General features: G+C 43.2%; 2 protein-coding genes across 9 annotated transcripts in view; one reads left to right on the forward strand and one right to left on the reverse strand.

Annotated features, from left to right (window-relative positions):
* Nucleotides 1-26,642, reverse strand: CYP39A1 (cytochrome P450 family 39 subfamily A member 1). 8 transcript variants are annotated; one of them, XM_077176515.1, is made up of 14 exons: nucleotides 26,273-26,642; nucleotides 24,493-24,545; nucleotides 23,627-23,717; nucleotides 15,284-15,419; nucleotides 14,345-14,519; nucleotides 12,614-12,763; nucleotides 11,701-11,794; nucleotides 10,135-10,233; nucleotides 8,180-8,270; nucleotides 7,156-7,289; nucleotides 6,223-6,318; nucleotides 4,293-4,381; nucleotides 1,568-1,655; nucleotides 1-856 (listed from the first exon to the last, which is right to left on the reverse strand). In XM_077176515.1, exons 5-14 carry the CDS (start codon nucleotides 14,467-14,469, stop codon nucleotides 785-787), a joined length of 1,038 nt encoding a protein of 345 aa, XP_077032630.1. In that variant the 5' UTR covers nucleotides 14,470-14,519; nucleotides 15,284-15,419; nucleotides 23,627-23,717; nucleotides 24,493-24,545; nucleotides 26,273-26,642; the 3' UTR covers nucleotides 1-784. The 8 variants fall into 8 exon arrangements, with proteins under 8 accessions (XP_077032630.1, XP_077032629.1, XP_077032627.1 ...); XM_077176514.1 differs by having other exon boundaries at nucleotides 23,627-23,721; XM_077176512.1 differs by lacking the exon at nucleotides 26,273-26,642 and adding an exon at nucleotides 25,842-25,979.
* SLC25A27 (solute carrier family 25 member 27) overlaps nucleotides 26,082-27,014 on the forward strand; it is a 6,527-nt gene continuing 5,594 nt past the window's right edge. Inside the window, exons 1-2 of the mRNA XM_054629407.2 lie at nucleotides 26,082-26,221; nucleotides 26,638-26,808. Coding sequence (XP_054485382.2) covers nucleotides 26,119-26,221; nucleotides 26,638-26,808 — 274 coding nt within the window. The 5' untranslated portion in view covers nucleotides 26,082-26,118. The remainder of the gene's footprint in view (nucleotides 26,222-26,637; nucleotides 26,809-27,014) is intronic.

Raw genomic sequence — 27,014 nt, forward strand, 5'->3', positions numbered from 1 at the left:
TTTCCTTGCAATCACTTTTTATTGGGAGCTAAACACGGTCAAACCTTCATTGCAAATTCATGCAAGGACCGATTCTGAATCCTGTGGAGCAAAATAAAGCTCAGCAGAAATTTCAGGTGCTCCAGTGGAACAGATCCCAGATGCAGTTTTTTCATTACAAATGTATTTTATTCGCAAGATGTCAGCACTGGTTGTAGGCAGAGCAGGCCAGACCTTCACCTGCCCACACAGGCAGTGACACACAAGTCCCCACAATTTATCAGGATGTGGAGCTGATCCAGAGTGTCTGCTCAGACTGTCCTGGATTTTGTGCTCACCAGCACCAGGGAGCTGTTTGTTGTTACCATTGTGATTTCTTAGCATGAGGCACCAATTTGGCCTTGGTTTGAAGCGCCCTGCAGGAAGCAGTGACCTAGCCCAAGGGAGCTGCTTCTCTGCTGGTTCTGGCACAGCTTCCACACAGGATTTCCAGACACTGCAGCTTTTTGCCCTGAATGTTTGGTTGGTGAGTTTAGTATATCAGATTTGCAACGTCAGTGAGTAACTGGCCCACAAATTATGAATGCAGCAGGAGAGCTTGGACTGAAGCACTGGGAGGTGGGCAGCCAGGGGAGAGCACAAGTATGACTGCAATGGTTTGGCACAGCACAATGTACAGCACTGAAAGCCGAAATCAAGAACTCTGCAGGCAGAGAAGCTGTCTGAAGATGTGGGATTAGGAAGCAGCTCAGTGGTCCATCCATCCAGCATAGGCTGGCAAAGAAAGGTCAGTGCTGCACAACTTTCATTCCCGGCATTTATACCGGACCTGTAATGGTGCCATGGGTTGCTGTGTCCCCACCAAGTGTAAAGGGCTCTGAAGAAAGAAGAAATTCAGAAAAAACACATCAGTTAGTTTAGTTAATGGAATTACCATTGTGCTTTAATGTTAAGATATAAGCATTCTTGCATCTTCAGTCTTAGAGAGCCAAGACCAAATAACAGTAATTATTTCTTGGCTTCACCAAAGCCATCGAGTAGGGCCTACATGGTTAATTATCATTCCAGTCACTCTGTGAGGGTGATACATGAGCTCTTAAGAAACTCACAGTTTTGAATACTTCTTTCAAAATATTCAAATAATGAAGTGGTGACTATGCCATTCTACCTTAAGTGTAAAACCTTTCTGTGTCTCAATCGCTCATTCAGTCTTACTCTAATCATTTACCTTCCAACCCTGAATATGGAGTGGAAGAGCACTACAAGTGTTACATCTGATTCCATATCTTTAAAGTATTAGTGATCTCGTTCCATATTTACTGGTTTTGTGAGCAACAAGTATCAAATCTCTGCTAATGTTTAGGCAACGATAAGACAAAACATTCTTGTAAGCACTTTGTTGTATCGGCAGTGCTGTATTGGAATTGCGGGAATTACTCTGGATTTTCTGAGTTAAAACAAAGATACATGTTTTATAATACTCCTCTCAAAATTTATCTAAGCACAGTTGAGCATGGTTGTTCAGCTGAGCTTGATGAATGAAGGGTATAAAGATGGAGAATGCCTCACAAATGCATGGATCTCTTACCTCCTTTGGCACTGCATCCAACAGCACAAATTCATACTTGTACAGGAACAGCACAACCAACAGCTGGATTTCCATAATTGCAAACCACCTGCACGAAAAGGGAGGAAAGCATTGGCCCTCCAGACTGACCATCACATGTGTGTTATTATCAGGTAACAAACAGGGTGTCTTTGACACATTTTACACTCTGTGCTTTAGTTCTGCCTGAAAGTTTATCTTCCATAGGAAAACTGCTGTAGTTTGGGTTTGTTGCTCATCAAAGAACATGAATGTGGCAGCTGCCTCTTCTTTCTCTGGTGAAACACTGGACTGACAGTATCCTTCTGACACCTATTTTAAACCAGTTCCTTATCATTATGGATTTTTCCACTGTATAAACATTTATGTTCTCCTAACACTTGCTGACTTGAAATAACTTCCTAGGAGTGAGAAGGCAGTCAAACAGAAAAGGCCATATGACTAATTGTGCTATATAAAGTTATATAATACAGCTGGGAGCCTGGTGACATCAGAGAGCAGTGACAGTGGGAGTTATTATTTAATGCGTCAGCATTAGGATGCAGTAGGAGACCCAAGGGCATGGTTTCTTTTTTCTGTAACACTCTCCCAAAGGTATTTCTTAGGCCAGAGATGATTTTGCATAACTGCAGGTGAAATCCTCCAGGCTACTGGTTTTTAAAGCTTGTGTGTACAACAGCTTTCTGCATTCACCAGTGTGCACCTATGCCAGGTCATGGGATTACTCACTTGCAGAGTTTCGACACAAGTCTTCAATACCCAGTTAAAATAGTAATACCACCTTGCTCTTGTACAGAGAAATGCTGGGAAACCTGCATAAAAGAGCTATGGGGGAATTCACAGGGGAAGAGGCTACATGACCGCACATGGAGTTGGCCAGGCAGGTGTGAGGGGAAGCTAAAAAGCTTCACAGATCCAAGGTAACTCCTGCAGAGCCACCAGGCTCTGCACATGGAGCCACCCTGAGCTCTGGAGTGGCTCTGGATCCCAGTGCTTGAGGGGACAACACACCCATGCAAGACAAGCACAGTCACACAAGCAGTAATCATCTGCATTTTGGTTTGACCAAAGTAGTCAAACTGACATCAAATTTTTCTCTTAGGTAAAAAATATGGCACAGAAATGGCTTTTTGGAGCTCTTCCCACATCAGTTTGGTAGAATATTGGACAGCTAAGTTATTTACTAGCTTTCAGTTTGATTAAAGTAGCTTTTAATTTTATGCTGAACTTTTGCAATGGAGAAATTAAATGTTACATACATTTAATTTATAAACCTCATTATGGAAATAAATAAAAATGCACCTTAAACTTGAAATAGCATTGTTTCATTCAGTTGTATGAAGGTAATTTTCAACCTGAAACTTTGATACAACCCTTGATTTAATTTTCTTTTTTTTCAAGACCATCACATTATTCTTTTACAATTATTGCTGAAAAACCTGAAGGTATGTGTTACCATGTGGACTGCCAAAGGGTCTGAAAGGGCTTTTTTGTTTCTCAGCAAGAAAAAGATTCTCCATCTGTTGTCTGTGTAGAAATGTTATACTTTCCTCTCTAAACAAAAACTTATTTGAAAGATGTTATCAGAGTCCAGAGAACAGCCTGAACAAAGATATAGGTCAGGATACAAAACAAGCAGCTTTCAGAAACATTATTTTGCAGCTTTCCCTGTACCTGCAGATGCCTCTTGTGAATTTTGCTGTTGCCCTTGCTGGGAATGAGGCTGTGCTCAGATTTAGCTCAGGAATGTGGTACAAGCCACCGAGGTACAGCAGTGAGTGAGCACTTCCCTCTGACAAGCCTAAATGGTGAAAGCAGTTTTATTCATTTTGTTCATGTCTTTAGTGCCTTCACAAAACTTATCTGGCACTTATCTCTAGCCTGCCATAGGGTGCAGATTCCAGAATGCAGATCCTCTGCAACACCCTCCAGATTCCTTGCTCCACATGGAACTCAAGGGAAAATGACTGGTCTTAAGGGTTCCAAGGAGACTTTTGTCTCGGAGGAGCTCAGGTTTTGAAGGCAGAGGATTGAGCACAGAGATGTTTGAACACAGGAACAAGGAGCAGCTGGCTCCCTGGGACTTTTTCCAGGAAGAGGGACAGCAGAGAAAACAGCAGAAGGAATGCAGGAAGTACCAAGACTGGCATTGCTGGAGGAGTGAAGTGAGACAGGATCTGCAATTTAAGCCATTCTACAATTCTGTGTGCCCTAATGCAAAGACCAGATTCAAACAGAGAGGAGCCAGTTAAGATACCTGAAGATCAGCAGAGATGTTAATGGCATTACAGAGAATGGAAAGAGTCTCAGACCTGACAAATGTTCTGTAGGTTTGTTTAGAACTGGTTTAAGGCAACCTAAATAACTGTGTCTGTAAAATGGTGTGTATGGAAGTGGAGCAACTCTCCTTTGATGAAAAGAAACCTCAGCAGGGGCAGAGCCAGGCTGAATTTCCTCCCTGGGTGGGGGGCAATATCCCTTGATACACTGGTCTCAGATTCTGCCTGTTCATTGTGACTTCACCTGTCTTTTCCAGGAATGAAACCACTTTCAGATCAGTTTAAACAAGGTGCAGATGGTTCCGAACATTAGGAGACTGACAAAGAGCAAAGCAAACATGTTATCTCCAAGAGTAAGAGAAGCCCAGTTCAAGAGAGTTGTTCTCTGCAGGGTTTGGGAATAAATAAACTCCAGCTGTTTCACTGACCTTCCTGGACACTGATGCTTCCCTCCTCCGAATGCCACAAAGCTGTCCAAGAAAGCATTCTTCTCTAAATTTGCCTCTTTCCAACGATCCTGTGGGAAGAAACTTTTTTTTTTCCAAATCAGCCTTATATAAATAAAGCTTAACTTTATTTCTTCAGGCTAAAAATGACCTTGGACAGCTAATCCTCAATACAAAGTTGCACTAATACAATTTTTTTGCACTCAACCTGTTAGTATTAGAGTCTGGATCCAAAAGTCAACACTGGATCAGGGAAAGAAATGAGGGTCTCATTTGAAACATATTTAGGTGCCTCAAAATGCTGGAGAAGTTTTCAAAATTACCCCTAAAGCAGTTTTCCTATACCTCCCCATTTCCTAAATCCTGCATCTTGAGCTATTAAAATGCAACCTTCTCTTTTTAAATGTATCTACAAATGCAAATGTTCAACCAGTACTGAGGGAAGCCTCAGCCACAAAATTGTGTCACAACACACAAATAGTTCACACACATCTTGCACAGAAAAAACATTTCTAAGACAGGCAAATGCAAGGTCTATGAGCTTTAACTGGTGTAAGCCAGTGTGTGAGAAGATGAAAGACTCTCCACAAAAAACAGCTTGTCTGTACCCAAAGGGATCCCTGCTCCATCCTAAATTGCTTTGAGAGGAAAGGGACTACACAAGGAAAAAGGCAATACTGACTGAAGTTCTGGTGGGTGACACTGAGAGAAGCACATCTCATGACTGCTGGGTGACAAACTGTACCAGCCTCCACAGACTCAGTGCTACTCTGCCAAGTAACACCCTGTCAAGCTTCTGGTGAACTCCTCTGATGAAGCTGTCCCAGAGAAGACATCATCTTGCATTTATTTATTTTAGGGGGATTTTTTCAGCTAAGGCTGATTAGAGATTTCTGAGGAAGAAACCTGTCAGCATCAAAATCCAATAAAGAAGAAAAACAATCTCCGTGGTGATGAAGCAAGGTCATATATTTGGAATGACAATGTCCAAGGGGCACTCATCTATTCCTCTTGAAAAAAAGGGAGAGTTTCTAAAAAACAAGCTAACTTGCTCTTTAGAAATAAAGTTACTAAAAAAAATAAGCTGCTGCATCAGAGTTTCAGCTTCAGATTTCAAAGAAGCAGGAATTGTTAAAAGGGATTTCAAATCAGGAAGAGTTTGCTAGAAGGGAAGTTTTGTTTAAATTACTTCTTGATGTATTTCTATAAAAAAGACAAACTGTTCTATATTGGATGGTGCTAAAAAGAGCAGTTACAAGCCTGCCCACACAGCCACCTGCAGTGGAATAATAATCAAGAAACTAGATTAACTACTGAATTAGCAGAGATAATACCTACGAGAAATCATCTGGCAGGGAGAGGAGAATACTTGGAATCACAGAATTGGTTAGGTTGGAAAAGACGTCTCAGATCATCGAGTCCAACATTAACCCAGCACTGCCAATCCACCACTAAACCACATCCCCAGCTGCCACACCTACACATGCCCTCCAGGGATGGTGACCATTTTCCTGGGCAGCCTGTTCCAATGCCTGACAGTGCTTTCAGTCAAGAAATTTTTCCTAATATCCAATCTAAATCTCCCCTGGCACAATCTGAGGCTGCTTCCTCTCATCCTATCAGCTCTTACTTGAGAGAAAACACTGATCCCCACCTGGCTGCCATCTCCTTTCAGGGAGTTACAGAGAGTGGTAACATCAGGATCAAAGTGATACTAAAGTACTACCATATTACCTGCAACATGTCACTGAATTTAAAAGAATTTTTTCTTCCTACAGGCTCCTCCTTTATGTCCCTGTATTCGAGGCCATTCTCCAGCCAGATTTAAGCACATTTGTCCATATGCTTTATTGTAAAATAAGTGAAGGGAAGAAGAGGCAGCAAAATATCCACACTAAGAGTGACAACTTACAGGTTTGAACATTTCTGGGTCAGGAAAATATTTCGGATTCCGGTGCAACCAATATGGTGACAACATCAGCATGTCACCTGCAGGGATGGTGAAATTCTGAAAAGAGAAAAATCTCTAAGAAAAGAACTGAAAATCTCACAAACAGTCCCTCCTTGGTAGTTCTCGACCATCAGTAGAAGATCCTAAGAAAAGACAAGTGAGAGTGATAAAGCCATGGTGGCCATATTACATGTCTGAAGTTTCTTCTTGCTGCTGGTATTTTTTCCATAAAACCTAAACAATGGGGAAGTTAGAAAGATTATTTGTGTTGTAATTTGGGTTTTTTTAGATATCAAAAGATCAGAAGCATTATTTCTGTCTTTCCTGCTTCTTGATTTATGTGAGCTGTTTTCTTTTTTTCGAAATATTTTGTTAAATACTTTCTTCAATGCAAAGAAACTCAAAGGAAGCCTTCTATGACAGTAGATAGATTATACTGATAATTTGATCAGTAATCTTAAATAGTCATGAGCACTGATTCCTTAAGAGTGTGGGTTTTTTCCCAAACATTTCTTTGCCAGATTCCTGAATGCTGACACCTTCCTTCTGAATGGTAGTGAAGAGGACAAAAAAAGGAGTCTCATCAGTAACTAAAATGTAGATCCTTCTACTATTCTTGTGGTGTCTGATTCCTCTTTTATATGCCATTGTATCTGTAGTTCAATTCAATTCAATCTTAAATCAATTCAAAATTGAAGGCAAGACTGTGAGCCAGACAATCCAAACCACTCATAAATTAATGATGATAAATAAATCTATTTAAAAGAATATATATGTGAGGCTGGGGAATATCTCTATCACTGTAATTTTACCAGATCTATTGGGAAGACCCTTTCCAAACAAATCACATTTTTTTTCCTTTGGGGAAAAAAAAAACCCACAACCAAACCTCACCTTAATTCTAATTGGGTTTATGACTTTCTTGGTGATTGCACCTGGAGACCTCAGCCTTATGGCTTCCAAAGTGCACCATTTAATAAAAGGGATCTTCTTCAGGTCCTCCTCAGACACTTCCAGTTTATCTTTACCTGTTGTGGCATGAGAAAGAATACTTCACATAAACATTACATTCCATACTTGCTTTGATACAGGCTGGCATGTCTTGCTTTAGGACTGTGGGTGAAATACTTCAAGACTTCAAGAAGGGGCCAAACAAAGCCATGTTGGAAGTTAAAAGTCTTCAGAGTTTTTCTGTACTTTCATAGGATACTGCATGGAAATCTCAGGGACTGTAGGCACCAAGACAAGAAGCCATGGCTGAGCTCTTGGGCTCTGTTAACATTAGAAAATGAAACCAGGCCAGGGGAAAGGCTTCAGGAATTTTCTTTATTGGTTAATTACTGACATGTTTCTTGATAATGTTTTGACCCATGTCAACAAAGACATGGGACTGCTTTTTGAGGGAAAGAGGTTACTGCTTTTTGAGGGAAAGAAATTACTCATGGGGGGTGAGCCATGCTGGAAAAATTTGCCTCAGATGACAGAAAAGAGAACAGTTCCTGGTCTATTTTTTATCCATGAATAGCTGTAACTCTGGTGAACAGCACACCATGAAAAGCACCTGAACTGAAAGATCTCAACTATTAGGTACCTGGAAAAAGCACAAGACTGGGAAATATAAATCTAAGTTTAAGTGATAGGAATGAAGAAACAAGCACAGTGTTCTTTTCTGATAGGAACGAAGAGACAAACACATACTGTTCTTTTCCTACTTCTTTCTGCTAACATCAGAGATGTTTTTGCTTAGAAATACATCTTGAACATATATGAGCAAAGACCTGAGAGCTGTCTATGCTATCAGTAGCACCCTTAATTGGAACACTCATTATTCCCAGCCACTGACCAAGTGTGCCCTGTGCTGGGCCAACACAGGATAAATCACTTCCAGCTTCCAGAAGGACAAAATCACATTTATTACCTGCTTTGCCAAAAACAGAAGCCAGGTCTTCCATGACTTTCTTGTAAATGGCAGGATTAGAGAGTATGAAAGCAAGGGTCCAAAATGCAACCTAAAGAGAGATGGAAATCCTTGAATTGAGGGACATGGAACAGAATAACAGCAAATCACAGAGGCAGGTGAAAACATTTGGACTTTTTTTGTGTGTGCCTGCTGTGGTTGAGATGCATGGGGAGCTGTGCTTCCTGGGTAAATCCATATCTAAGGGCTCAGCTCCTGGGAGATTATGTCTAGTCATCTGCTGTGTACTCATCTTTAGGGAACATTATATAGCTTTGGCCTTGAGCTTTGAAACACAGAATCCTTTATTTTCAAATAACTAGGTGTTAAATGAACTACTAAATCATCATGCATGATTAGTTTTAGCTGCAGGAATGAAAGAAAAATAAATTCATACTAGCATTTGCAGAAACGAGGTTAAATAATTTGCAGGGCATTGTCATAGTGAGTCACACTAAAATGGGCAGGAAAAGTTTTAATTAACAGCAAAACAAGGAGTAGTATATCCCCTTTAGAAATAATTTGCTAACTGATTATGCAATGAAGTTGAAAATCAAGAAACTTAGGAAAGGAGAAAATCCTCTTAAGCAGGATGAAACCAGAAGGACTGGCAGCAGTGGCAGGAGTCTCTCTCCTCTTGCTGAGCTAGCGGGAGGTGCAGCCTGCACACAGATCTGGTCGTGGGCCATCTGTGCTGGTGAGGGATGAAACTCTGACTGTTATTTCCCAAACAGACTGACATGGATGCAGCCCTCCTTCTGAAAAGCAAATCTTGTAGCTTAGCCTTCCTGTACAGCATTTGGACACTGTGGCTTCTCTCCATGGGCTAAGAAGGGATAACTGAATTGTTTTAGATAAAAGGGTTTAAAGTGCTTGTAAAAAATGCCCTTGGAAGGTGAAAGGCCTTTTCTTTCGTCATTTCATTCCCCAGAACAGTGGTTGTTACTATTCTGAGGAACAGAAAAATATCTGTATGTCTATTTACAGCTGAATATTACAGAAGTAAGTGTTGTGGAAGGAATGTCAGTTATCCTGATAACAGACAGCAGGCTATGCCTCCCACTTATGCCAACACGTGAATCCACAGAAACCTCACTGAAATGGATGAAATTCCCTTAGGCTAAACTGCAGTAATATCCAATCTCCAAAAAACATAGATATATCCGTTAGGGGAACATATAAAAATAACTCACTATCATGTTTTTCTAAATCACATCTGTAATGGACATAACTGTGCTGGAAAGAGCTTAGTAGTCATGGTAAATAAAGGATGTTTTTGCTGCTATGGATTTTTCATCTGAGAAATTCCTGTAAATGTCTTTGGTCAGCCTAAGCTGTCTTAGATATATTGGGCTTGTTAGCATACTTATATCAGTATCATTAATCCAGCAAATCCTTTTCTAACACAGACAAAACTTAACAGCTCTAGAATCAAACTATTGCTTTTCTTCCACTGGCATTTGTACAGCAGATTTCCCAAAAATGAAAGAGAAAAAATCACTTGAGGGTTTACACACAGATGAAGTTACTCTATATTATGCTTTTGATATTCTTTACAATTGGTAACACCAGGGTATCTGAAATAGTCTTTTCTATAATACAGCCACAGTGCTTCAAAACAGAGTTAAATGCTCTTCACAGCTTAGGACTGTGATCTTAATAGCTGTGAGGCTTATGTTCCTGAAATGTTATGACAGGGGACAACATAATTTCGGAAAAATACAAGAAGAGCTTTTCTTGTCATTGCTCCTGTGACATTGCAGCCTGGGTATATTTGTAGTGATGCATGTGGGCGTGATAATCCCTTCTTTGGAATCCATGGAGTGTGTGTGACCTCTGCTTCAAAGCCTTTCCTCCCCAAATCCAGGCTTTGGAGCAGGAGAGAGAGAAGGTGTTTCTGCAGCTGATGTACTTACAGGCACAGCATTTGCTTGGGCAGCCCAGAGCATCAGGAGACCATACTTGGGAGCAAGATGTTTTCCCTGCAAGTTATCCAGGAGATGTTGTAGAAGTGTCTGTTAAAAATAAAAGAAAATAATCTGTATTTCCAAGAATATATTAAAATGTAGTTTGGGGCAGGGCCTACTAGAGCTCAAGGACTAGCTTCTCAAAGAGAAGTAATGTTAGTTATGGCTTTTTTGGAAGGCACAATGTAGAGATGACAGCTATTAAAAGAAAGTGAAACTCACAGAGGCAGAGGGCAAGGAGAACTCAGTGCACCACATGAATTCCTCCTGAATACTTTCACTGCTTTCCATTTCCTTAAAGTTTTAGAGGAGTGGGTTCCCTCAGTCCCCATTGTTGCTTGTATGTGAAAGACAGGAAAAAAAATCTCTAATCCCTTCTCTACACCTCTGCTTTAAAGAAGCTCAAAATGGGAATGAGCCAGCTGAACAAATGGAAATGAAGAAAATGTTCTCTCTGATCATGCCCAGAAGGTGCTTCTTATGAAGAGATGGTCTGACACATCAGCAAACTCCTTAGTTTCAGGCACCTCGTTGGTGACCTAAGCAGTGACTTCAATGGGCTGATATTTGGAACTATAGCAACTGTGTAATGTTCTAGGATCAGCTTTTGTTTACAGTATTTCCTTAAATGCAGGGCAACCATGCACTTGAGGCAAACCTTCCTGCCTACTTTTCAGAGGGGAAAAGGCCAATCTTGAATAAAAAAATTGCTGATTTTTTCCAAATTCCCATCCAACCTAAGACATCAAGTTTGTGCTGCCACTTCCTGCACCTTCTTTACCTACCACCAGCTCCTCTCCAGCCTTCTCTTTCCTTCTGCTGATCTGGTTTATTTTATTAAATAAATTGCAGTATGTAAAGCTTTTGAAGTCTAAATAAAACCTGTTTTGTTTAATGATCTGTCCTACAACCATTTGGTAGATCAAAATTCCCAGGCCAGTCTGCCGTCACATTTGTCAGCCCTATCGACAGAATTCCTGCCAGAGCTCAGGAGAATAACCAGGGGAACAACTTATCTCAGCTTTGACACAATCAATATTTAGGGTACTTGGCTCCCAAGCCAGTAATCTGCTATTTTCTACCAGTCTGGCTGTTGAAGGATCTGCTCACTCTACACCAGGGTTTATAAATAGCACATGTAAGGTTCTGAAGTTTCACAGCACAGTGCCCTCAATGGAACAACTGAAGGGTCTTTCTCTCACCTCTTTCAACTGCTCACTACAGCGTGGTACTGCAGGCTGGGGATGGGCCATAGCTCTGACCCCTTGCCTTAAAATTCCCCAGGGAAAGATGTTAATTCTCAGAATTGCTTGAAAGGAACTAAATGGAGGAACAGGAGTCAAAGTTATGGGTCTGTCCTACTGCAGGTGACAGCAATACTGGAACATTTGGGTATAGCTGTAAAAGCTGACATATTTGACTTATTTCTTCCAGTACTGAAGTAATTCCTGCCCTCCATTGCTTCAGTCAGAATATACAACAAAGTCATCTCATTTCCTAGCCTCGGATGTTTACCTTGGATGCGGTCTCTGAAGGGTTGGTCCTCTCAGCATCCAACACTACTTTCTCAAATAATTTTAGAAGCCATTTTTTGGATTTAGACCAGTTCCTGTAAAGAAAAGCAACAAACAATAAGCACTGAACTGAGGCAGCACAAACCAACATTTCCTTTTCCATGAGAAGCCCTCCTTGGGTTGTTTTCCAAAAGCCCCTGGGCAGCAGTCAGCTGATGAACAGCCAAGTGATGACTGGCATGAGGAACAGCACGTCCAGGGCCTTCACCTTGGCCAGACCTCCTCTTGCAGCCAGGACCTGGGACTGCAACATTCCTACATTTTCATACCTTTTTATTACAGGTTTTTATTGGTGATTTGGACAGACTGCTTAGGGCAATCTTTTAAAGAATGATACTCTTGAAGAAAATCAAGGCCATTTTTTTAGAGCATCCTCAATTCTTTCTGAAGGTATTCTGAGGTGCTAAAGGTGCAATGATGGCCCTGAGAGCATTGACAGTGTCTGGAAGCCCCTCCTCAGGGTTTAGGTGTTTCCACCCAAGGTCAGTTCTGTGACAGTGCAGACATATAACCTGGGACTGGTATTGGGAAAAGAGCAGAGAGACACCTCATTGGAGGCCCCCTGAGCTTGGGACTCACATTTAGGCTCAGGCCTTTTCTCTTTACCCCATTCTGCCGCTCCCTGTCAGGTCCAAGCTCACCTAAGCCGGGTTATTTCTGCTTTATACCAGAAAATGCACAAGACAAGGTCAGAACTTTTTTGAAGCACTTAGCTAAAAACGTGCTTCACTTGAGGGCACACCATCAGTATAAACTGGGCATCATCTTCCAGGGGAAATATCTCCCATGGCTGACACTGCAGCAAATAAATGTCTGTAGTGGGTACACCACAATCATCATCTCTGCCCCTTTACCTCAGGAAGCACTCAGGCATCTGAGAAGCATATTCAAAGTCCTCATCATACTTCTGAAAATGCTCTTCAAACTCCTTGATTTCATGCGGACTGGTTGGGCAGATGCCCTTCCCAAAGAGGGTGTTCACCACTGCAGGATACATGACATGCCTGCAAGGACAAGGTGTCCAAGACTTAGGGGCCACAGGAAGCTGTTGCAGCAGTTTTAGCATGCTGGATTGCCCACCCTGGAAGCTGTGGGACTCAAGGGTCACACCAATATGGAAGGGCTGGCACAAGGCTCACACCTCAGCCCCCCACTTATTTCAGATTTTAAACAGAGGCAGGAGACTCACAGACCTCAGGCTGGTCTTCTACACATGGCTGAACTTCACCTGCTAGGGTTTGGTCACTCGAGTACGAGCAGAAAGGCTCTGGCCACCGAGGTCCCCTTCTCCCCATTAACCACCCCTCTCATTTCAGTTTGGCCCACATGAACCTTCTGGGCATTGCACAAACCCCTCTGGACCAAACATCCTGAAACATCCTTCCTCTGGCTGCAGCTTTCCTGGGCAGATAATGCTTTTCTGGTTTCTTTTCATCTCACTCTTTCTTGCTTTCTCCTCTGTTATCCTGCAAACTCTGTGCTCCTTCCTCCGACCCTTCTCCTGTACTCCAGGAAACTCTTCTTCTTTAGCAGCCTTTCCTGTGTCCCACATGCTGCTAAATGAGTATTTCAGGGAACAGTGCTCACTTTTCTGATTTTCTGATAATAAGGAAGAGGGGGCCATCTGGTGGCTCTATGGATTTCATTTTGAGACAGCTAAATAACAATTATTCAGTGTTGTATTCCAATACTTTTACTTTGCCTTGTTTAGCAAAACAGAACCAATCACCCCCTACAAGATTTCAAAGCCCCTCTCCCCCACATTTTTCCCAGTTAATCCAAATTGCAGTAACTGGAGTGAGAGGTGCCAAGTGATTTAACTTTACTAACAGCAGCATCTTACTGTATAATGCAGGAAAAGGCAGCAAAAGACAATGTGAATGTGAGTGTTAGAAAGAGGTCCAAACCAAAGGCAGTATCTGTCCCCATCCCTGGGAGTCTTCAAGGCCAGGTTGGATGGGGCTCTGAGTGACCTGCTCCAGGGGAAGGTGCCCATGGCAGGGGATGGAATAAGAGGATCTTTAAGGATCCTTCCAACCCAAACTATTCCATGTTTCCATGAATATTCAACTTGCATTACAGATGGACAGACAAGATACAGGTGTTCTCCCAGATAATCAGGAAGAAGAAAGAGTTAAAAGCTTTGTTGCTGTCACATGAAACAATTTTTTTTTTAACGTGAAGTTCTGGCAGCCAAGTCAGTTGCAGAAGGTCATAGTTAAGCTTCAAGCTAAGCTTGGCTCAAACATGGAAATTTCTCATCCTGCAGAAGATTAAGCATTTTTTCTAAGTTCTTTACAAATAATGTGAAGCTTTTATCCCATCTTTTGGGAAACAGGGATTGTTGGAACATGCTGTGTTTTCTTTTTTCTTCCAAACAGGCAATTCAGGCACTTCTCCTAACTGGGAGAAACACCTTTACATGAAACCCTGTCCACTCTGTGAGCCACTTTGAAACCATGAAGCTCTGATGAGCATCCTGACAGAACTTTTGTAAGACTTTTGAGCTCCAGCTGCTTTACAGAAATATTTCCCTTCCATGTAGGACACCCCTGAGTTAGAGATGTGCTGCAAAACTCCCTTACCTTACCAGGTCATTGAGGTCGCCCGTGCCCTCCGTGCCCAGGTGAGCCATGTGCTCATGGAGCTCCTTACACAAAGTGCCTGAGAACATGTGCAGGTTACTGGGACTCATCTTCCCCTTCATCATGCTGTAGAGGTTACCATGGTTGTCATAAAATGCTTCTGCAGGAACAGAGACTAAATACAAAATGAAACAGAAACGTTTTTGGAAGTAGATTTTTCACTGAAAGATAGAGTGAACATTTTTACACTTAACTTCTAATTTATATGCCTTAACCCTAATTTTCCCAAAGTAAAATTCCCTGGAAGCTTCCTTGTAACCATGCAAAGCTTTTGGTAATGGCTCTGCTTCTCCCAGTCTGTGTAACATCTTCCTGCCTCGTGAAGCTTCAGTGCCAGAACCAACAATCCAGAGATTTCCCCCCAGTGGGATGTACAGAGATGTGCAGGCACGCCACAAAACTGAACAAAGTGAAAAACCCCCAGTTTGTGTCTCCATGCTATGGAAGTACATCCTCCTAAACACCTCATCCTATTCTAATGACTGCTGTACTACTGTGTAGCAACTAATTATTGCTGCGAGCTGATTTTCCAGTGAAGTGATAGGATTACCTACAATTGCTCTTAACAAGGTACATGCATGTGGGGCATCCAGCCACAGCAAAGGACCTGATCTCAAACTGGGGTTGCTGGATGGTGAAAACAATAATATTTCCTGGATCAGAAACTTCTGATTCCTTGAGACTGAATCCAAATCCCTCAGCTGGTTTACAGTACTGGGTCGTCATGGAGAAACTGAATTTCACCATTTCACATCATGGTCATGGATTAAAATAAGCATTTAAGGCATGATCAAAAAGCCAACAGGCTTTTGGTTGGGATTTAATGTTCCTGGGTAACTAGATTTGGTTTCCTTTTAAAAAGAGACAGGTCTCAGTTACCTGCATTCTTGACAGCTTGCTGTACTGCCTGTTCAAAATTTAAGTCTTCAGATTTAAAAAATATTTCAGTTCCTTCTTCCTCAGTCACAAAAGTGAACCGTTTTCCCAGAGCAAATATTGTGAACACAGGTCCATGCTGGAACAAACAAAGATTTCCTGTCAGTACACTGTTAGGACATTTTGCAGGAGCCCCAGCACGACTTCAGTGCTGCTGAGAGGTCAGGAGGGAGGACCTGGTCATTCCTGCCCTCTGCACACCTTGGCTCAGACCTGCACAGGATGAACATGAATCAGACCAAAACTTGCAGACTTATGACCAGAAGGGAATGTGTAAGTGCCTGACCTCTTGCAGAGTAAAGACATTTCTTCTCTTAAACTAACACTTTATATTTGAATTACATTGTAGCTCAAGCAATACAACCTACGTGGATTTAGAGAACTCAAGGTATGGGTTATCTTCTGCATACTTTGGCTGCTACAGCAAAGTACCAATACTGTAAAAATCCATAATCCTACAATTTCAGTCTACATTGTTTTAGCAAAAAGTCCACCCTCCTGCATATTTTTAATATTTCAGGTTCCTTTCCTTTTTCCTTTCCTTTCCTTTCCTGTCCTCTCCTCTCCTTTTCTCCTTTCCTTTCTCCTTTCCTTTCCTTCCCCCTGTCCTTTCTCCTAATACCAATGATTTCTTTCTTGTAGAGATTAATATCAAAATAGCTAACAACCTTTGAGCAGAACAGATTGATGTTCATGAAAGGTTTTTGATGCCATAAATCATAACTTCATGTTCCCTTAATCTAATATCCTAGACCCTTCTTGAAACTTCCAGCAATAGGAATTCAATTCTGAGTTCCTACATTGTCAAAATGATCACTGATGTTTGCAAATACTCTAAACTAGAAAACAAATGTGTAATACCTTCTGTCTGTCAGATGTAGGCATATAAAGATCATTCTACCTTGCTCACATTGTTTATGCCATTGACTTTAACCATTTCTTTTGCTGTTGGTGTCCCTAGTGTAAATCCTGCTTCATCAAAAGCTCTTTGAAGCCAAGGAGAAGATTCCTCCTGGCCTCAGCTGAATTTTGATTGTGTCCTTCAACTGCAAATTATTAAAGAAATAATGACAGTTCAAACTCTCTGGGTGATAATAAATAAAATATTTTTTTAATAACAAGTGTTCAAGGCTAGGTTGGACGAGGCTTTGAGCACCTGTCCACTGGCATTTGTCCCTGCCCATGGCAGGAGGTAGAACAAGATGAGCTTTAAGGTCCCTTCCAACACAGACCAATCTGTGATTCTGTGACTCTATAATAGCTGAACTTCTAAGATTGCTTTTTGATGTCCATGTCCTCATCATCAGTCTGGATAAAAATCAGTGAATTTGTACCATGCTTAAAAATTAGATGTTTAAAATTTTAAATTAATATTAAAATGTACTTTAATTAATTTTAAAATAAAATTAAATTTGAACTAATAGCAGCCTGCAATAACACTTAATTATTCAATTAAGGTCACACTCAATTAAAGATTGGAACACTTTATTTTAGGTGATTACATGTGAACAAGATGTCTGAGTTCCCATAATAGACAACAGAAATCAAGTCTGTGCAGTCAGGGGATCCCAAACACCAATTCACCAGACCAGCTCCTGCACTCCTGTTTTTGGAGGGAGCTGAGCTGCCCTTGGACTCCACTGACAGCACTGTCCAGAGACCATCCTGGTAACCTGCAAACACCCACACAACAATCTAGGTTTGAATCTCATCCAACTTCCTGCAATCTATCTAGAATCATTAAAATTAGACCAATATTTAACAAAACTGAAAAAAGAAAACTCCATAGATGACCTTCTCCAGAATAAGTCAGCCCCACAGAGCAACACTGTCATGGCAGATATTCAAAAAAATCTTTCAGAAAGCAGAATTTTGTGTCCAAATAAATATGACATTTGATGAATGCAAAGCAAAATTAAACTACTAAGAGAGGTTTGAGAATCAAACTAATAAAGGCAATCTGCCTCCCCAACAACAGAGACTTTTCCAAGCATGCCAGATGCAGGAAGTCTCCCAGGGTGCTGCTGAGCCTGATAAACACTCAAGGTGTAGGGAAACCAAGTGGGGAAGGAACCTGAGTTAGGGATTGCACCAGTGTAGGACAAGTCCCACCTTGGAGCCTTTCACTGAGTGATGGAGTGAGACCTTGTTTTGAAGGAAGTATTGAGCAGAATAGACTTAAACAAGTTCTAGGTAAAACAGTGATAAGTATTTCAATTCAGAACTCCTGAGGAATTAAAATAAGAAGTTGCAGAACTCCCTACTGTGATCTGTTAAATCATCCTCAGCAACAGGAGGATGGACAGGCAAACATAGTGCCAGAAGGACCTGGGAAGCCTCAGAGTCATTTTGGTACTCAAAAAATTACAGTAAGCATTATTAAAGATTGGGATTAGTAGTGGATAAATAGGATGTGCTGCAAAAGAGCCCAGTACAGCTTTTAGGGAGACATAAGGTTGTGTGGTGTTAGAAGTATTTTCTAATTCATTCTTTGGAAGAAGAACTAAAATTTTACTCATGATCCGGAGTCATTTGAGAGACTAAAAAATGAGAAGACCTAGAAATGTCACAGAAGAAGGCTTAGAATAATGACACTCTGAAATGACTCCAAAATCTATTATGCAAGTGCTAATAAATGGCTTCAAACTATAAGCAAGTAGGTTTGCACTGGATATTTGGGAGAAATTCTCTACTGTGAGGATGGTGAGGCCCTGGCAGAGGTTGCCCAGAGAAACTGTGGATATCCATCCCTGGAATTGTTCAAGAGCAGGTTGGATGGGGCTCTGAGCAACCTCGGATAGTGGAAGGTGTCCCTGTTGTGGCAGAGGGGTTGGAATGAGATGATCTTTAATGTTCCTTCCAACCCAAACAATTCAATGATAATAAATCTGGAGCTCTTATCTTGCTAGGAAAGGAGAGGAAAAAGGACAAGAAACATCTAAACCCATCCTGTGCCTGCATCTTTAATTTGTGTTTCTGCCCATTCCATCTCAGCAGGATATTCTGAGCTAGTCAAAGTCAAAGGGATGCACAACATGCATGAATATTTGAATAAAAGGAGATTAAGTGAACTTAGATCCCAGGAAAAGAGGAAAAGATAATCATTATTCTCAGTTCCTCATAACGTAAAAACTAATGGGCTTGAGATTAGGAGTTAGATGATTTAAAAACAGACAGAATATTTATATAGGTCATGATTAAATTAAGGATTCACTGCTGTGCATTGCTGTGAAGCCAAATTTATACACAGGGTAACAAAAGAGATTAGGTCAAATCATATAGATGCAAATTCCAGCCCAGCAAATCCCTAAACCAGGAGCTGGGAAGAAAAAGCAGGAGGCTACATACTCTCACCTGGGCGTGCTCCTTACACCCTGTTACAGAGCATCACCTAATGGCTGCTGTCCCAGACAGACACCTGAATAACCAAACTGTTCATCTGTCAAAATGTGTAATTACATTGATGTTACACTGCAATAAAATCAGCTCCTGGAATGCACTTGTGTTATGGGAAGGTACCAATGGAGTGCAGGCTCTGCTGCCAGCACTGCACCCAGGTTACTGCTCTGAAACAGCTTTTAAGGACACTCCACAACATAGAGAGATATAGAAAGAAAAAAAATCCTTTTAGGATTTATTGCTTTCACTCATGAAAGCAAATTTTTTTCCAAAGATTGGGAAACACTTCAGTGCCACAGTAAGAGACAGATTCAAGCCTAAAGAAAGTAACACACCAGAGAAATAAAAACTTCAGAATTATGTTCTCCAAAATCCCAAAGGAAATCAAGGAAAGAGTCAATCTCCCCAGGGGCACTGACAGGGAGCAACCACTCTCAGCTGAGACAGCTGCATTGCACCAAGAGCTCTGCTGGGAGCACTGGGTGTGCACACACACAGGGTCAATGCCATGTCCCCTCTCTAGCTCAGGGACTGCAGCATTTTGGTCTTTTACACCTGGGACCAGTCACAGACCTTCAGTGACTCAGCTGTGGACACTGAGTATGCAAATGCTCCACCAGAAGCCTTCTCCAGCCTGCTCCCCTCCAGGTGTCCCTTGCAGAGTAACCCAGTGAGGCATCCCTCACCCAGCCACACACAGAAAGGCCAACAGTTCTGGGACACAGCACCTTGTCCCAATTCAACACTGTCTCTGAGAGGGATGTGTGGATCCCACAGGTCCCTACAACACTGCACAGCAATCTCCTGGGTTTAACTGAACTTTTCCTGTTAGCTTAATTAGCAAACTGAGGAGAAGAATTTGAAATGTCTTACTAACTCTTACCACATTTGCCAGGAGAACTGGGGAGCCACCCCCTTTGAACCCCTCATTAAGCAGATCACCCTGTATTTTATGGGGCATGGTGGTTCTGGTTATTTCCTGTCCTTTCCAGACTGCTACAAAACTTATCTCACCAGGCAGCTTTAGGAGGAAGAGGTGGTATCTTTTATTAGATGAGAGATTAAATATTTTATTAGAGCAGGGGAACTTTCTTTTCTTAGTCCTAGTGATGACACAAGGGGGAAAGGAGACAATTCTTCCAGCCCACGTGTTCTTCCGTGGGAGGAAAATAGAAGCAGCAAACTCCAAGCAAAGGGCAGGCTGGAAGCAGTGGAACTTTACTGTGTTACCCAGAACTTGAGAGAAAAAACAGTGAAGGATAGACACAAAAGGAATTAAGGAAGAAAGGAGTTAAGAAAGACATGAGTGTCACTTTGACAGTCTGAAGGATTAATCCAGAGGAGGAATTGCAAGAGTCTCCCCTGAAGATAATGACCTTGCAGAGATGAGGAGGTTTCACACTGCCTAAAGCCTGAGTCTGTAACATCTTTTACGAGGGCAGCTCATGCTAAGGACACTTAACCTTGTTCTGGCAGTATCAAGGAGCCTGGAATTATTGCAGATGTATTTTGCAAGCCCTGTAGTGCCTGTTAATGACACCTTTGGCAGCAGCACGTGTTTGGTTTGGCTGTGCTCTCCAACAGTGCCTACTCTTTTAAAAGGGAGCAGGCAGGAAAAGACTTATTTTTCCTGGCCTCAGCACAGTGTGCCAGTGTGGGAGGTGGGAAGGGAGGGAGACCTTCAGTGCCTGAGGAGGGTTTAAGGAGAGGAAGGGGACAACAAACAAGTGGCCTTCCTCAGAGGCAGGGAGACTGTCAGGTGATGGTGCTGCAGGCAGGTGGCCAACCTGGGAGGGATGGATGGAGACATCCCCCTTGGCCCAGGGGGAGCACAGGGAGAGGTCAGAAGGAGCTGCTGGATTAAAAGTCAAAGGAAAAGCCCTACCAGCAAACACACAGTAAAGGAAGACATGTAAGAAAGCCTTCTCTTCCTTCTTTGCTTTGAGTTTTCAGCCATTGAAAATATTTCTTGTTCTAGTTCCTGTCCCAACAAAACCAGACGTTTATAAAGTCCTTCAGGTGTTCCTGGAGTGTGCAGATGTGTCAGCAGCTGCCACAGCATCATCCTGGAGCCTAGAGGGTCTCCAGGCAAACACCAAAATTAATTAACCCAGAGCCAATGAGTGTGCATTTGCACAGATGAAAGCTACAGCAAAGACACAGTAATATAAAATTTAAACTGGCCTGTGAAGCACAGAGAAGCCAAGAAACTCCAGATCTTACCTCTAAGCTTACCCCATGATGCACCTAATGTGCTTTAATACAAGATTGACAGCTCTTGTTGTTCTCAAAGATCAGATTTAATCCTCTGCTTTAATACCATGAGTTTATAACAATACAAAAGAAATACAAATATGAAATCTAGCAGTTCAAAATGAAAAAGTAATGGGATCCACTATTTATTGATGTGGGGTTGTTTTTTGTTGTTTTTTTTTTCAAATTTCAGGATGTAACAGTGGTTTCATTTTTAGCTAGTTTTTGCAAGTAGTGAGGCTGTGTGATCCTTCAGCATGGAACACTCAAGGCTTATGACACTGTAGTAGCAGGTGATATAATCCCTGAATGAAAGTGGGAAACTGGGGTTTATGTCAGTTATTATTAAATATCTAGAAATTAAGAATTTGATCTCTTTCTATCCGACAGACACAGAAAAAGAAATTCAAGTCCAAGGGGTAAATCCTGACGCCTATGTTTAGTTAAGATTTTTAGGACAGAAAATTTTATCTGCCAAGCACATCTGTGTGTTGCTTGAATGCTGAGGGACACCAGCAGGTGCTCAAAAATCTCACCTAACTTTAGGCACGTAAATAAGTAGTTTCCCGGTCCCAGCACTTGGCATAGAGCTTTCCACATTATCTGAAACCAAGATTTAACACACAGCCAGACTGCAAAAGCAAAACGGCAGAGGTCCAAACAGGATGATCACAGCACAGAGATCGTGCCTGGATCAGATCCACAACTCACCAATGCTGGTGGCACTAAGCCGATTCTTCACCATTTAAATGCTCCTGACGTTATAAAACGTGACAGGAAAAGGCAAAACTGAACGCAGGAGTTTCTGCTTGCCTTTCCCCTTGCAGGCAGCCACCCTGAGCACGCACCCACGAGCAGGCAGGCCAGCACACGCATTACCTTGTTCCTGGCTCGCTCTATAAACTCCAGAGGAGCTTTCCCGAACTGAAACGCAGCTCCAAACCAAGGGATCCAGCTCCTGATGCAAGGAGGGGAGCTCGGGTTTCTCAGCTGAAACAAAAGAGCCTTGACAATGAGGAGTCCCAGGAGCGCTGCCAAGAGCACAGCGAGATCCATTTTGCCTCTGGGCCGCCCGTCCCGGCCCCGGCCGCTGCTCCGCCTGCCGCAGCCCCGGCATGGCCGCGCTGGCCGCGCTCCGAGTTCATCGTCTCTGAGCGGCCCTGCCAGCCGAGCGCTGCCACGGGGACAGCGGGAAAACCCTGAGCAGCACAGGGCACCAGCCCTTGTTCTGTTAAAGGCAGAGCCAGTTCCGATCTGTTCTGGGATGAGGACCAACTGTGCTGCTTGCAAAACCTAGATATTGCTGTTGGCAAAGCCTTGGACTCTGCACCGGTTGCTGGAAGGCCACCCGGGCAGCCAGGGACACGGCCAGGGACACTGGCAAAGCAGTGCAGAGCCTTCTTCCATTTAAAAAATATGCAGTATTGAGATTACGAAGCAGAGAGCCTGTGATTTGCAGACATTTAGCTTTCAGCAGGTCAGAGATGGCAAGAAACTTCTGCAGGCATCACCTGAAGCAGAAACCTTAAGAAAGGGATCTCTCACCTGTCTGAGATACGTCATTAAAGGCTGGATGTGTGTCCAGTGTCTGAGAAGCAGAGAAACGCTTCTGAGGTAGAACTGACAGATCAAAACCTGCTGGCCACCTCTGTTATATCTGTGCCATGTCAGAAGACAAGGTTTCAGAGAGGTCAGATTAGTTTCTTTGCATGTGTGAAAGTGGCACGTCAAAATTACTTACAGAATACATTAAGTATAAAAAGCCCCTAGGAAGTGCTGTCAGCATCTACCCCCACACACCCTCAGCAGGTTTGAAGAGAAGAGAAAACCAGGAGGACGGGCTGACAGACCAGATGAGTGTGCTGTCACTCAGGAGGACCTCAGCAGGCTGGAAAATGGGCAGAGAGGGACTTATCTCAAAATCAGAGAATAACGGCTCAGAAGGCACACCAAGGATCCCCTGGTCCAGCTTTTCCTGGCAAAAATAAATAAATAAATAAATAAATTAATTAATTAATTAATTAATTAATGAAGTTCAGCAAAGGGAAATGGCAAGCTCTGCCACTGGGTAGGAACAACACCGTGCACCAGTACAGGCTGAGGGGGCACCTGGGTGGACAGGAACTTTGCAGATCTGGGGTCCTGGTGGACACCAGGTTGAACACGAGTCAGAGATGGACCTTGAGCACCCTGGGCTGCATCAGGGAAAGTGCTGCCAGCAGATTGAGGGAGGTGATCCTCTGCCAAGAGTGAAGTGGCAAAAAGGGGTTGGAGCATCTGTCATTTGAGGAGAGGCTGAGGCAGCTGGGACAGCTCAGTCTGGAGAAGAGAAGGCTCGGGGGGATCTTCTCACTGTGTATGAACACCTGAAGGGAGGGTGCAAAGAGGATGGAGCCAGGCTCTTCTCAGGGTGCCCAGTGAAAGGGCATGAGGCAGTGGGCATAAACAAATACAGATACAAATACAGTTTAACTCCCTTCCTGTACAGGAAGAGGTGCACAAACAGGAACCTTTATATCTGTGCAGACAGGCAGTACAGTAAAAGTAGCACAGCAGAAATATACCTGATAGTAGGAGGTTAAGAGCTGTGAAAATTAGGTGTATGTTCTTCATTAAACAGTCATTTTGAAATACCTTGGGATGTTACATGTTGGTTGTAGGTGCAGAAGAACAAGCTCACACATGTCAGCTGTAAAAATTAAGGTGTTGATCTCCATTTTGCAAACTGTCTGGAACAAACAGATAAATCACTGTTAACTGTGATATTTCTACACCTCTGTGTTTAGCTATCACAGCTCTTTATATGTTTATTTCCTGGTTTTATTTATCCATTAAATTCTCTTCCTATAAAGGGGTAAAGTGATAAGAGAACTAAAGGCCTTGTAATATTGGAGAAAATGCATCTTTTCATTATATGCATGTTATATTTTCATTAACTGACTAAGTAGTGAGTTTAAAGAGATCTATGTATACAGGTCAGAGAGTTCCTCAAGCGTCTGTGAAGACATTCATTAAAGGCTTTTGTGTTTGTTTTGGCCCTTTTTGTTTAGGTTGTACTTGTAGAGCATGATTTGGTGAAGGACATGAGATGCAAGGCACTGCTGTGAGGAGGACACAGCCAGTAGGAATGTGTAGCAGTCACTGCCAAGCTTTCCTCAGGCTGGGCAGAGGTTAATGTTTAATGGTTTTTCCAAGTGAACTAACACAGAGGCAGGGGTGAGGGCACTGGGCAGTCTGGCTGCCTTTCTCCAGCAGCACACAGCTGGCCCAGACCCTGCTGCTGGGCTTCCACCCCATCTGAAGTCCACACTCTCTCCCTCCAAATGCAGCCTTTGGTCAAACTGGTTTGGGACAGAAACCAAAAAACTCCATCTCACTCAGAATGGAAATAAATTAATAGGAAGGGTCCTCTCTGCTGGTGCTGTCTTCTCAGGATTTGGGGATGTAGGAACTCCAGGTGTTAGATGGATCTCCATGAGTACTGGCCCTTTTCCACATACCACAGAGCTGTCCATGCAAGCCTCCGCCTCTAGTCAGGCTCATTTCAAAGGTCCTGTGGGAAGAGAATATTTCTCTTCACAGCCATCCCCCAATCATCTGGTTTAAAAAAGAACCTATTTCTTCAGGCTAGAAATGACAATGGAGACTTGCTCCTTCCATAGGATGCTGCAGTGCTATGAGGTTTACTTTAAGGAGGGATTTTTGTTGTTTTCCACTCCCTAAAGCATGGTCATAGAGAAAACAGAATGACCCAGAGGTGTAGAGCTAAAGGATGGTTGTGAAACCCTCATCCTGGGAGGTTTTCAGGGGACCAAACAATACCTTGGGCAACCTGCTGTAACTCCAAAGCTCTCCCTGCTGTGACAGAGGACTGTAGGATGAGTGCAGGTGAACTCTAGAGGAGTTCCTCTCTACCCCACATCACAGTCGATGGTACACAGGCTGATAGAGTGTGGCACAAACTGACCCAAGCCCACAGAACAGCTGTGGAGGGAGGCACCAAGTGCCACAGCAGATGGCATGAACTGTCCAGAAACAGGCTCTGAACACTCATACCTTCCATGCAGCCAGGCACATTTTCATCAGATTGCAATATCCCCGTCCCCATTTTTAACCACGGCTTTGTCAGGAGTTTGTTTTATCCCTGCATGAATTCTAATGAATTTTAACCCCAAGAAGGATCCAATTTAATACCAATTACTGGTAACCAATGAGATAGATTCATCCAACTTCAACTGAATATTTCACCTGCAATGCTCCCTTAATTTGTCTGAATTATTTTGGCAGGGACCACACACCAAAGCTTTAGGCAGTCAGAGGTGTGGGGAGGTGTTCTGGGATAAGTTTCTGTGACCAAAAAAATCCTTAAATCAGCATGAGGATTACTGACTAATGGCTAATGATTAACTTAGGGCCTTAATGATAAATGAAAAGCTCTACAATAATTTAAGAGAAATTAGGACTGGCACATAACAGGACTTCAGCACTCAGCCAGGAAAAGCTTTAAACTTTTCACTTAAGAGCTCTGAGAAATGATCAATTTCTGCCATCCCAGGCTTGCTGGGATCCTTGTTCAAAGTGCAGTGCTGCGTGCCTAATCCGCAGCCCCAGCTCGGCACGTAGCTCTTACTAATGCAGCTCTTACTAAAGCAGATCAGCATCAATTAACCCCTCCCGGATGCAGCTGCTTGACACGGGAACAGAGTTTGGGGCTCCCCAGGCAGTGCTGCCAATGACAGCACCCCGCAAAGCAAACAGACCCTACGCGTAATCTTCAGCTCTCATTAATGAGAACTTTAATTACTCTTTTTAATGTAGATACTGGGCAAATCCGTGCGTGTGTCTGTACCTGCAGCACCGGTTTCCAGGCACAGAGCAGCCTTGGTGACAGACTACATTTCCCAGGAGCCTGTTGCGCCGGAGTCTCTTGTGTCACTGCAGGAGGACCTTGCAGCTCTGCAGAGCCACTCGGGCTGCTGCAGTTCCCGGTGCTGGCGCTGGAGAAGCATGACCTTCCGCAGCGTGTCTCCTAAACCACCCCGAGCTGACCTGCGCTAGGGCCCGCTCCTGCTGCGGACACAGCCGGGCAGGGTGGCTGGTTACCCTCGGTTCATGTGAGATGCTAGATGTCACCTGCAGAAGAAGAGAGGAGCTTACCTCTTCCAGAGAGATGGCCCCGAGCCAGCAAATTCGCTCTGTCAGCCTGTGCAGCGGCTGTGGCAGAACTAGGTACAACTCACCGTGGTTTTCCGAGAGGGAAGGGGGGTCAGATTTACTTACGGGGGGCAGGGGTACATCAGTCCCCGGATGCCTCATTCCTCAAGTGTTCTGCTCCAGCAAATCTGCATTTTACTGTGCTAGTCGTGGCTTTTCCATAATCTAAGTGTTTTATGCCACCTGACCGCGGCTGGAGGGAGGGTTTTTCAGGATGAAATCTTTGCCTCGGAGACCGAAGGGCTGCAGCCGTTAACTCAGTGCAGTTGTGACTAATTTAAGCTTTGCACTGGCTGGGTTTCCAGAGAAAGCCTGAAGAGGCAGGCAGATCTGTTGCCTAAGTTACTAGCAAGGCCTTATTCCTTCAGGAATTTCCTTTTCATGGTCAATGAAGGTTAATCAAAGAAAAATCAACTCTTTCAACCCCTCAGTGACATTTCCCCTGGATCTCACGAAAACCCGGCTGCAGATCCAAGGTGAGGCTGCGGCCGGGACGGCAGTCCCGTACCGCGGGATGCTGCGCACGGCGGCTGGAATCGCGCAGGAGGAGGGGGTATGGAAGCTCTGGCAAGGAGCCACGCCGGCCGTCTACCGCCACATAGGTGAATATCCGCTCGCGATGGGACACGATGGGTCCTGCCTTCTGTGGCCAAGCCTTTTGGAGTGAGCTTACCATGTTTTCTTGTACTTTAAATAAACCTGTGAGGACTTTTCAGTCTAGCCCTGCAATCCCACTTTGAAATATACAAGATTTCAGATCAATAGCATCTCTTCCTTCCCTTTTCCAGTCCTTCATGGCCTTATCCTG

This window comes from Agelaius phoeniceus, chromosome 3, assembly GCF_051311805.1.
Source record: "Agelaius phoeniceus isolate bAgePho1 chromosome 3, bAgePho1.hap1, whole genome shotgun sequence".
Classification (NCBI taxonomy): domain Eukaryota; kingdom Metazoa; phylum Chordata; class Aves; order Passeriformes; family Icteridae; genus Agelaius; species Agelaius phoeniceus.